General features: G+C 38.3%; 1 protein-coding gene across 1 annotated transcript in view; it reads left to right on the plus strand.

Annotated features, from left to right (window-relative positions):
* The window catches only part of LOC121368046 (trichohyalin-like), a 25,763-nt gene extending 13,929 nt beyond the window's left edge, over positions 1-11,834 (plus strand). Inside the window, exon 2 of the mRNA XM_041492562.1 lies at positions 10,576-11,834. Within this exon, the coding sequence (XP_041348496.1) occupies positions 10,576-11,685 (1,110 nt within the window). The 3' untranslated portion in view covers positions 11,686-11,834. The remainder of the gene's footprint in view (positions 1-10,575) is intronic.
* Positions 11,835-12,994: the final 1,160 nt, after the last annotated feature.

Below are 12,994 nucleotides of genomic sequence, written 5' to 3' on the forward strand. Positions count from 1 at the left end.
GGGGACGTAGCCCAATGGTAAAGCGCTCGCTCGATGCGCGGTCTGTCTGGGATCGATCCCCGTCGGTGGACCCATTGGGCTATTTCTCGTTACAGCCAGTGCACCACGACTGGTATATCAAAGGCCGTGGTATGTACTGCCCTGTCTGTGGGATGGTGCATATAAAAGATCCCTTGCTGCTAATCGAAAAGAGTAGCCCATGAAGTGGCGACAGCGGGTTTCCTCTCTCAATATGTGTGTGGTCCTTAACCATATGTCTGATGCCATATAACCATAAATAAAATGTATTGAGTGCGTCGTAAAATAAAATATTTCTTTCTTTCTTTTCTACCTTCAGTGGTAGCCCGGGATGTTTTGGCTTCCACATCATATGTCAGACACAGCTAGTGTTTTGCAGAAATTATAGGGCTAGTAGCCGACTAGCTTGTGTGGAGGTCTACCAGACCTTTTGAGCTGTAATCTTGTGAGCTACCAATTAAATATTTAAAGTCAAGGCCTGAATACTGACCGAAAAAGTATTTGTCGTCTAACAGGGGACGGGAAGTAGCCCAGTGGTAAAGCGGTCGGTTTGGGATCGATCCCCGTCGGTGGGCCGATTGGGCTATTTCTCGCTTGGTATATCAAAGACCGTGGTATGTCTGTGTGATGGTGCATATAAAAGATCCCTTTTATAGTCATGTTCAATTGTTTACTCTAAGTTTTTTGAAAATGTTACGTTTTATTTCTATTCTATCCTTGTTTTCTTTACATTTGTATGAAAACAAACCCAAACCCCGACATGTTTTATGTACAATTCATTTTCTAAAATGCACGAAGTTGACTTACTTCCATTTTACAAAAATCTCTGTATGTTGTAAATGCAGGTTCGTTCTCATATAAATAACTACGGCTATTTGCTTAACAAAAGATTATGATACGAGGCTACGTGAAGGCCATTATAGCTTGTTTCATTGGATCAAGGTTATGCATCTTTTGGAATGTAAAATGTGTACCAGCTTTGTCTAACCTTTTCTTTAAACATATTCGTAAAAATACATGTAACCATTACATGCAGTATATTGAATCAATTTTGCCAATACATTATTTATATGATTTTTATTTTATAAATTATATATTTACATACCGTACCTAACCTAACACAACTGGGGTGTAGTAACAAACAAAAATCAGCTTACACAAGGTCGGGGTGTTACAGAGTCCACAGTGTTAGGTCTGATAGGCCATTCCCTTTCCACAATTTTTTTTTTTTTTTAATTGGGATCCCGTGTGGTCAAATCTATAGTATTTATGGTGGTGCTTGGTGGTGGTGGTGGTGGTGGTGGTGTGTGTGTGTGGTGGGGGGGGGGGGGGTACTTTTGTAATGAGCAAAGCAATTTTGTGACCAAAAGCTATTGTTCACACTTTTTCGGAAGTTCCATCACTTTCTCATCCCCTAAACACGGCCCTGAATGTCCAAAATACGATAACATTGCTTTTACATACCAAGTCGATGGTCAATAACATATTATTTTCGAAGTATAATCTATGATTGCACGTGCTGTTGTAGCATTGTGTAAACCACATGAAATACAGAAGTACAGAAGTGTATATAAGTTCACAGAAAATGTATTACTGGACATTCAATACATTATTGTTATTTGAGTAAAATTTGGGTAATTGAAAATCGCTTCTCCCTTCCCATTTAGCATATATAACATTCAGTGCATTTATTAACCCTTTAACACTGAAAACAATTTATTCCCATGACATTCATTATCAGTCACTATCAAACAAACTATCAACTGAACAAATATAAACGTGTATTACAAAACACGGACAATATAAAACGATATAAAATACACCTACATACGAAGCCAGAGGTGGGTGTGGGGTTGGGCAGAGGGCCACACCTCCACTAATCGTGGATATACAATATTCTGGCCACGTGTGTGTGTGCAATATGTGACAATGAACATCACGAGATTGAGACCTTACCCCAACTCCCCGTCACTAAAAGGGAACGTGGCCTTCAGATGAACACTTGTTCGTGCATTAGTAAATAATAAATATTATATATTATTCATGGACAGACAACCTGACAGTCATAATGTATCAACCTATCTTATACATGTAGTTACTTTACAATGTTGTATCCCCAATAGCACCCAAACATATTTATTTTTGTATCAGTACATTACATTAATGACATAGCAGGAGCGGATCCAGACGTTTTTAATAGCGGAGCCCAAAACCCGTTGTTACTTTTGAACAGGTGGATGGGAAAAGTTTTCTCTCTTTTTTTGTGTATTCTGTAATATATATTGTTTGACAAAAATAGAGGGGGCGTGTCACCTGGATTCCCCGCCTGAATCCGCGCCTGAATTGTTTATTGACTTATGTTTCCAAATTGTTTCTTAAATATAGGTCATACTACAATATATTCCGCTTGGAAGATGGAAAAGAACATTAGTTTGAAACACACTTTAGAGTGATGCTTTTGTTATGCAAATAGCCATAGTTATTTATAGGAGAACGAACCTGCTTTCACAACATACAGATATTTTTGTAAAATGGAAATAAGTCAACTTCGTGCATTTTAGATGATGAATTGTACATAAAACCTGTCGGGTTTGGGTTTATTTTCGAGCAAATGTAAAGAAAACAAGGATTGGATAAGAATTAAACGTAACATTTGCAAAAATCTTAGGGTCTAAACAATTGAACAGGACTATAATGGAAAAATGTAGCGGGTTTCCTCTCTAACACTATATATATGTCAAAATTACTAAATGTTTGACATCCAATAGCCGATGATTAATAAATCAATGTGTTCTAGTGGTGTCATTAAACAAAACAAACTTTTTTGTTGTTGTCTTCTAACATCGACCAGAAATGCTTGCATATTCCAGCATCATTCTCAATGACATTTTTTCCGCAATATTTACCGAGATTAAAGTAACCAAGAAACGGCTTATCATATTTATTACCACGGGGATAAGCAATATCGTTGATACTTTCTACGCGGTGTGTTGTCATGCCAACACCGAATCGATATCCAATAAAGCTTTTCATTATTCATGAAAACCTTCAACCTGCTGCTGTTGTTATTAAAGATGCATCAAAAGTCTTGCCTTTTGATATATACTTTATGGTAAACTCGGTTGCACTAGCAATGTAACAAAGTCCAACTATACCATACAGGCTATTCGCTAGCAGAGCTCAATCATGCAGAAGTATAGACAGTGAAAGTCCGCTATTGCGACCATCGACGGTCTAAATAGTGGGGTGGCCCTAATACCGAATTATCAACGTTCAAAATGATGATTGTTTGGTAAATATTTAATATATGTATATAGATGTATGTATGTATATATATATATATATATATATATATATATATATATATATGTATGTATGTGTATGTGTATGTGTATATGTGTATGTATATGTATATGTGTATGTGTATGTAGTATATATATGTGTATATATATATATATATATATATATATATATATATATATGCATGCTGAAATAAAGACAGATAACAGCACAGCATAAAGCCTTCAATTATTACGAATAATGCAATTTTCTCATATTAACATATTAGATCCGCTGACATCCTCCAGGGACCGGTTTGACTTGACCCTATCTATAATCTGCAAATAATGAGTATGGGTCAGTATATATGTGTGCCAATTCCCATGCATTTAACCAAAGGTCAACTAAATTTGAACTAAAGCCATATGTTATGTGTTAATATGTGACAACAATTTTTTGGCATATACCACCTCCCCCCCCCCCCCAAAAAAAAAAAAAAAAAACCCACCAAAACAAATAAATAATAAAAAAACAAAAACAACATAGCATCTTAACAAGAATTGATTTAAATGGACATATACCACCTACCCCCCCCCCCCCCCCCAAAAAAAAAAAACCCAACAAAAAAAACCCCCACACACACCCAAAAACAATCAAAAACAAACAAACAAAAACAACAAAACATAGCATCTTAACAAGAATTGATTTAAATGACAGAGTCCGACTTATAGTACAATAACAGAATCAAATAGCTTTGACATATTGAATTTTACTTTATAAATACAACCACTTCTCCCTTCTCTGTATCATTTTATAATATTCCACAAAGCCAATACCCAAGAGCGTTAAGTAATTGTTCAACGTCACCTCCCTCCACCCACCCCGGGCCCAAACACCTCCACCAACAGTTCATTTGGGTCTCGTTAAACATTCATGCATCGGTTAAGAATAGAAAATACCCCAGTGATTAATTTTTTTTTGTCTAGGACGATCGATCCACCGATCCATCTCGCCCCATGCGATCTGTCTATCCATAAACCATGTATGTACACAGATTCATTTCGTAATGGAATTACTGCTGACCACTGGAACTCGTGGAAGTCACTGCGGCGCAGTATGTCACCATGGAGTCATCAAATAAGAATGAGAATTCACGCAATTATACTTTATTGATTTTGCGCGGCAACGCTTATTTGAATTTCTACAGTCCGTCCCACAGGGAACGCCTTTTTTGCATACTATGGAATTTACTAAAAATTATTTATTTCTGAGCCAATTATTTTGTAATATGACCCCCAAAATAGTATTTTTGTTGTTATTACACTTTTACTTTTTTTCTTACGTCAAACTAAACTGAAATTATTAACAAAAAACACTTTTGTAGAAGGATGGGACGGACTATAGATTACTAATGAATCATATTTTTTTTTCTCTTTCTCTCTTCTATCAAGCATCAGGTACTCCATTCATTTGCACAATAACGTAGAGAATTATTAAGCAACTGTAAATAACTCTTTAAAAAATGGACTAATGAATAACCGGTCAAATGGGGCCATTCAGACGTGAGCAAATATGTAGAAAGTTAATATGAAATGATCAAGTGCTCGGTTTAAAAAAAAGAAAAAGAATTAATCAAGTGCTCGTTTAAAAAAAAAAAGAAGAATTAATCAAGTGATCGGTTTAAAAAACAACAACAATTAATCAAGTGCTCGATTTAAAAAAATATGAAATGATCATGTGATCGATTTAAAAAAAAGAAAAAAAAGAAGCTTTAGAATAATTATTTGAGCGGTTGCTGTTTGGGTTGACATTTCTTCTGGGTATTTTTCAGATGGCGAGGGTCTGCACGTAGACCAGTTGTAAAGCGCTCGCCTAATGCGCGATCGGTCTGGGATCGATCCCCGTCAGTGGGCCCATTGGGCTATTTCTCGTTCCAACCAGTGCACCACGACTGGTATATCAAAGGCCGTGATATGTACTACCCTGTCTGTGGGATGGTGCATATAAAAGATCCCTTGCTGTTAATCGGAAAGAGTAGCCCATGAAGTGGCGACAGCGGGTTTCCTCTCTCAATATCTGTGTGGTCCTTAACCATATGTCTGACGCCATATAACCGTAAATAAAATGTGTTGAGTGCGTAGTTAAATAAAACATGTCTTTCTTACTTTCCAATAGCCGATGATTAATAAATGAATGTGCTCTAGTGGTGTCGTTAAACAATAGCCGATGATTAATAAATGTGCTCTAGTGGTGTCGTTAAACAAAACAAACTAACTTTTTAAAAGATAGTAGTGGGGTTGAGGTGGTACGCGCGCATGTGTGTGTGTGTGTGTGTGTGTGTGTGTGTGTGTCTGTGTTAAATGTCGGAAAAGAAAGGATGGTTTCCGCATATTTTAAACCACAGCTGCTTGGTGTAACACATTGTTATAGGTTTCGTCACCATCCTTCTGTCTGTCTGTATGTCCGTCCCCCGTTTGTTCGTCTGTCCGTCCTACATACAGACTTTTGTGTCTAGCTTTATCATGCATAGTTACAGATTAAGTTGGACTTTCGTGGCGATTTATCTAAAAAAAAGAAAAAAAGTTATGGCTCTTGAACTTAGGAGATACGAAAATTTGTGGGACTCGGTAGAGGACATATATTGCCTTAAAGTAATACTCTCAAAATACTTGTTGTAACTTAAACAGTTGGTCTAGATGGTAAAAAAAGGAACCTGGTGCGATCATATAGACTATTCCTAAGCACTGCATAGCAGCAAGGACTATTTTACATTTTCCCATAGATGGGGCAGCGTAGATAACAACGACCTTTATCTACTGACTGGAATGGTAAAAACTTTTGATTCTTTGAGAACGTTTGATCCTATAACCCAAAGAACACACAAATAATCCCAACCCCTAACAAGCATCCGTCATTACCGTCATCATTATATTATGGAGCCGCATTTTAAAAGCCTTTTTAGACTTACTCGCGTGTAATTGCATACGTTTACTATGTTTAAACACAGGTGTCGAAGAAGAAAAACCAGACTTCGTAAATTCGGCCCTATGTCTTTATTTCTGTTATCCAATGAAATTTAAATAAGTTCAAACCTGTTTTCACAGATCGCCAAGGAAAGTTGGATCATTTTGTTTCGTTTCGTTTCGTTTTTTTATTTGGGGAGGGAGTGTTGGTTTTTTGTTTGTTAAAGAGTTAAAAAAAATTTAAAAAACCTACACTAGTAGTTTATTAATCATCGGCTATTGGATGTCAAACATTTGGTAATTTTGACATGTAGTCTTTTGGAGAAACCTGTTACATTTGTTTTTCCATTAGCAGCAAGGGATCTTTTATTTTATATGCACTTTTTCACAGCTAGGACAAAACGAACCATGGCATTTGATTTACCAGTCATGGGGCATTGGTTGGGATGGGAAAAAACCACAATAAAAAAGTGGGTCCACCAAGGGTGTTCGGGTATACGATCAAAGCACCTCATGCGAGAATTCTACCGAATTAACTAGATCCCAACACCATGTGAAAGCGACATACCCTAGTTTTTAAACACTAAGGCATACTTTTTACTATTAGAGCCGTTTTTGATAACTGAAATCATACTTTACTTAGATTTTATTGTTTAGATTATCCATTTCCGTACATTCGAAGTGTTTTTGGTCATTCTGGTGTTTTTAATATCACAAAATGCATTACTCATATTTTTAAAAACGCACGTGCGTCTGAGAAATAACAGTTATGGAGTCGAGTTTTAGTCTATTTTTAGAGGGTAATTCACCGTTTCAAAGTCACAGACTCATGTTTCACTAAATGGTAACTTTATCCATGTTTGTAGATTAACTAAACTTAGTGTGCATTTTCGTGGGCTGAAACTAGGGTCTGTTCTTTTAAGAGATTTAATTTCTGAATGTTAACATAGAAACGGTGGGAGACAGCTAAGTATTATGTTATTGTACTGCCTAATTATTGAATTTTTAAGTGGTAGGTATTGAAATACCGATTCCTACCACTGGCGTCTCACCGCTTGAGCGGCATCGATCTGTTATTGTCCAATTTGCCTAAGTATTTCGAAGACTGATTCTTCAACGGTCTAATAAGAAGAATGAAATGTTCAGTCTGTTGGGAAATTCTAATTAAGCGCAACCTGCCACTGTATTGTTCAGAAAGCTAATAGAAAGGAGGTCGATTCTCATTTTTGCGGGTAGAATGATGGAAATACATGGTAAAAGGGACTCCGGTTGGCACATTTTGACCGAATATCTCTTATCATTTTTGCCCGAATTTGATGATTTGCTCCAGCACTAGGGGGTGGGGTGGGGGGGGGGGGGGGCAGTTGCCCTACCCCAGATTCTCCCCCGTCGCATAAGCTTATGGGTAATCGAAACAATTATAGTTCGCGTTAACATCTCTTCTCCAAATAGACCTGTTCTAACTTCAAAAACATATTTCTCTTATAGCTATAATATTGCACGTAAACTGAAAAAAACAAGAGACCTAATAATCATGAAAAGTACAAACAATATAAATCGAAATATGTATTAATTATAGCCTGAATAATTTTATTTTATTCTCACTGTAATCCATCATCCGTAATGGCGTCATACAAAACACACTGAACACATTTTCTCCGAACAGACCAATAATTTCACAAACATCGTATGCCTACTATTGCACGTAAACGTATTAACAACCTAAGAAAAAAGCTAATAATTAAGTACAAACCATGGGCGGATCCAAGGGGGGGGGACCAGGGGGACGCGTCCCCCCAAAAAATTGTTCAAGTGCCCTCAAAATGTCCAAGTGCCCTTTTTGTTTGTAGAATTTTTTTTTTTTAAGTAAACAATAATTATATTGTAGATAAATGAAATCAAGATTTTCGTGTACATGCGCAAGCTTGCAGATATGTGTCTGTGTTATTGAGTCTCAATGGGGCCCCATTGAGGTTCTAACGCGAGTGACGCCAATTTACTTCATTATTGCTAGTATATTATGACGTAGAACTGTAGGAATTCATATTAATTGTAAATATCAAAACTTGTAGTAAGGTGCCCTTTTGACGAGTCAATGTGCCCTTCTTTTTTGGTCCCCCCCTAAAAATATTTCCTGGATCCGCCCATGCAAACAATATAAATCAAAATATGTATAAAGCTTGAATAATTATTTTTTTTCTTACTGTAATCCATCTTCGGTAATGGTATCATTTTCTGAAAAAGAAAAAGAAAAAAGAAAAGATGCCAAACACAAGTAATGTGAATGTATGTGACGGGCGTAAATTGCAAAGTGAAAACCGTCCACGTCGGCTAAACTTGCGCAGCCGAAGTATATAGTAGTCCAGTGGTAAAGCGCTCGCTTGATGCGCGATCGGTTTGGGATCGATCCCCTTCGGTGGGCCCATTGGGCTATTTCTCGTTCCAGCTAGTGTACCACGACTGGTATATCGAAGGCCGTGGCATATGCTATCCTGTCTGTTGGGTGGTGCATATAAAAAATCCCTTGCTGTTAATCAAAAAGAGTATTCCATGAAGTGGCGACAACGGGTTTCCTCCCTCAATATCTGTGTGGTCCTTAACCATATGTCGGACGCCATATAACCGTAAATAAAAATATGTTGAGTGCATCGTGAAAACATTTCCTTCCTTCTTTCCGAAATTTACAGTCTGTTTTTGTCTTACACGCATATAACTATATATATTTACATTTGCTTAAATATATGTAAATATGTATTTATTATAATTTGCTGTTTTTATTATAAAGCTTATTTAAGTTGTATAACTTAAAGCAATAAAAAAAAAATCTTGAACTTGAAGAAACCAGGCACGACTGGTATTTAAAGGGGCACATTGTTTTTCTGTTTTTGGGGGAAAGCGCATACAAAATATTCCTTGCTTCTTACTGATAAGAATAGCCTATGTAATCAGAGGTTTTTATTAAAAAAATAAATGAATAAATCGTATTCATCCGTTAAATATTGGATTGGGGGGGGGGGGGGGCAGGACAGGTGAGGGTTACGGATACTACGAACTTCGTGGGTGCTCGATGCAACAACTTCTGAATCCGCGCCCTTTATTAAATAAATCAGGCTGTTATTATAATTTAACGACACCACTGGAGGACATTGATTTATTAATCGTCGGCTATTGGATGTCAAACACATGATAAATCTGACAAGTGGTCATCAGAGAAAAGCAGCTAGATTTTTCTACGCAAGGGATTTGTTAAAGGGACTAGGCTATCCTGAGTTTGTAGCCTTTTAAAAAGGTTTTCGGCAAATATATTTTTTTTTTTTTACATCATTCAAATTACAATTTACTTAGTATATAAATACCTTTATATATTATACAATGCATTTCTTGACGTTGTAATGATTTTTTTTTATCTTAATATCGATCATGGTCGAAAATAATTCCGTGCGTACGAATGCATTTCCAAACGCCAAACGAAATTTGAAATAACTCGGACAAATAGCATTCCAAGTGTATTACTTACTTATTTATAGGTATCTGACCATCTATATCCAGTTACGGTTCAAGCACGCTGTTCTGGGGACACAGTCTAGCAGCCTGGACTGCTTCTCCAGGACAGAAAGGGGGTTGGACAAAAGGTGTTATGGCTTTATTTGGTTAATTAGTGATCTACGATCGATAAAATTAGTGGGTGTATTTTCTAATGAAAATAATGATAGTCTGAGCATAAGTTTATTGCGGTCGTTTTTGAACTATGATTTTGACGGTCCCTTAAAATAAAAATGGAAGCACGCATGTAAACCAGTTTTGATACCACGACCTAAAGAGAAATATGGTATGTCCACCCATGAACCTACGGGTTATGGTTTTGTATGATATAAGGGCGTGCACGTATAATGCTTTATATTTAAAACATCTTAAGATAAGATAGTTTTTTTTTTTTTTTTTTTAAACAGGGGAAAAGCAGGATGTGTATTTATTTTGTTGGTGGGTGGGGGGGGGGGGGACAAATTGAAGTTTTTCTAGAGCTAGTCTCAGACTGTCAACTGTCACGATAAATTGGCCACGTCGACGGTTGCGTTGCAATTTCTCCCACTCCCGATTTACGAAGAATGCGCTCAACTAATCGGTCGTAGAAATTTGAGTTGTGTGAGCGCTCAGGCTACCAACTGGACAGTCGTAGAATTCGTGACAGCAGAAAGTTGGCCAACATTATGCTTGCAGTTGGTAGTCTGAGCCTAGCATTAGAATAGTCCCTATAAATGTTTTATTTATTTTTCACCGAGACGTTTACTGTCATTGCTTTTGGTTCTATTTGCAGGCCCGTAATATTGGAAAGAGATCAGCCGAGGTGGCCAGCGATGTGGACCATGAAACCCAGCTTCAACGGGTGAAACGATTGGATGATGAATCGATTCTGGAACTTTCGCGCGTAAAGCGAGGTAATGACGTCGAATTGTCGCGCGTTAAAAGAAGAGACGAAGTCGAATTGACGCGTGTTAAGAGAGGGGACGAAGCTGAGTTATCACGAGTCAAGAGAGGGGACGAATCTGAGTTATTACGTGTTAAGAGAGGGGACGAATTCGAGTTATCACGTGTCAAGAGAAGGGATGACGCCGAATTATCACGCGTCAAGAGAAAGGACGAATCTGAGTTATCACGCGTCAAGAGAAGAGATGACACCGAGTTGTCACGCGTCAAGAGAGAGGACGAATCGGAGTTATCGCGCGTCAAGCGTAGGGATGACGCCGAATTATCACGCGTCAAGAGACTGGGGTCGTTTAAAGATGATCTGCAGCTATCTCGAATGAAGAGAGAACAGGAACTTCGACTGTCGCGGATGAAACGAGATCTGGTAGATGAACGAGAACTATCGCGGGAGAAAAGAAAGGACGTTATCTATGACGGGAAGCAGACGAGATTGTCACGAATGATACGTGACACTGAACAAGGTACGCCGAGGCGAAATCGACTGGATGGTAGTGTCCGCAGATTCAGACGTTCGGAGCTAGAACAGGAGCTGCAAGCCAGTGGCATGATCGTGAAGAAAGATAAACCACACACCAAGCTTGTCAAGAAAAAGAGAATGCCCAAAGTCGCCAAACCGGGAAAAGATAAATCTCATGCAAGATCGCTTGCACAAAAAGCGAATGCTGGATCCAGGCCCAAAGTTGCGAAGAGACAAATGGGATGGTGGGAGAAGCGAGCTAGGAGGAACTTCTTCCGCAAGCAAAGAGAAAAGCAGAATAAAAAGACATCAGCTGAACGGAAGAGAAATCACACAAAGAGCAGACGATTTCACAAAGCTTCCCACGCTGTGGAATTGGCGCGTAATGACAAAGAATTGGATAAAGTGAAAAGTAGCCCCGCGGATTCATTGGCAATGAAAAAACGACAGTCAAATAAGAATCACAAAAGGCTTACCGAATAAGTCAAACAAGAAACTTTCACTTATGAGAAAGTAAACGTGACATAATTTTGTTCTGAAAAGATCTAACAAGAAATATATGTCTATTTATTATACATGTGCTTTTATTATATTAATATACATATTGCTACATATGAAGAATTGAAAAAATGCCTTACTGTGTTTGTGATTTGTGTATCTAGTGCAAAGCTGCCCCAGGGCATGGAAAGACGACAAGGCTATACCACAGTGGTAGATCCAGTAATGTAGATGGGGAGGAAGGGGCGGGTAATTTTTTTTTATGGCATACCTTTCCAGATAGCATGCTGTTCAGTGGCGGGTCCAGAAAATCCATTTAGGGGGGCCCCAGTGACATGAGGTGGAATGCCAAGGGAACTTTGGGGGAAGTTTGGATGGGGATCGTAAAACAAAATTAAAATTAATATATAATAAAATTATAACTATCGCAAAATTTAGGGAGTGGCGGCCGGGCCCCCCCCCCCCCCCCCCCCCTCCCCCCGATCCGCCTCTGCTGTTGGAGAACTCCATAATTATTCCACTGACTACATGTACTTAGAGCACTGTTGCCTAGTCAGTTATCACTTGTGCCAGTAATAACACTACTGGTCTATTATTCATGGTGGCATTGCTCACAATATGGCAAATCTCGTCAGCAACATGTCGGTAATTAACCTACGACGGTGAATTCTGACTGGCCAATTTATCCAAAATCAACGTTGTGGACCAAACTACCTACCGTATGTAATGTGTGTTAGTGCCAGAGATGTGCGGGGCCCCTCTTTAAAGGGGTTCAGAGCTATCTAGTCTTAAGTGGTCATTAAACAAACATGTTCAAAACATAGTGGCATTGGTTTTAATATTAAAACCCCTGTAGACATTTGGCGAGGTACACGAGGGAGATCTAGATCCACGTTGCTAACCACCACGCCCGTCGTACAGACTGCAGGGCCGTAGCTAGCTGTTGCCCCCCCCCCCCCCCCGAAAAAATCCGGAAAGCATTATAGAAACTTAAAGAAAATGATCTTTTATAACCGTTTAGAGTTTTAGACTATTAACTACTCAGTCCTCCTCCCCCCCCACCCCCCAACAAAAAATCCTAGCTACGGCACTGGGCTGCTGTTTCAATGACTGTTACCCCGAGGTCAGAGGTTACACAGAAACATGAATCTCCCCTTTTTTTATCTACCCACTCCCCTAATAATCGTTAAAATCCTAAAAGTATCTTTAATCCACAAACATAAGAAAGTAAAGATTTACATGGTAAAACTGTGGTACTATAGTTCTTGCAAAATCAGAAACAATACAAAAAAAC

The sequence above is a fragment of the Gigantopelta aegis genome, chromosome 3 (assembly GCF_016097555.1).
Source record: "Gigantopelta aegis isolate Gae_Host chromosome 3, Gae_host_genome, whole genome shotgun sequence".
NCBI classification, from domain to species: domain Eukaryota; kingdom Metazoa; phylum Mollusca; class Gastropoda; order Neomphalida; family Peltospiridae; genus Gigantopelta; species Gigantopelta aegis.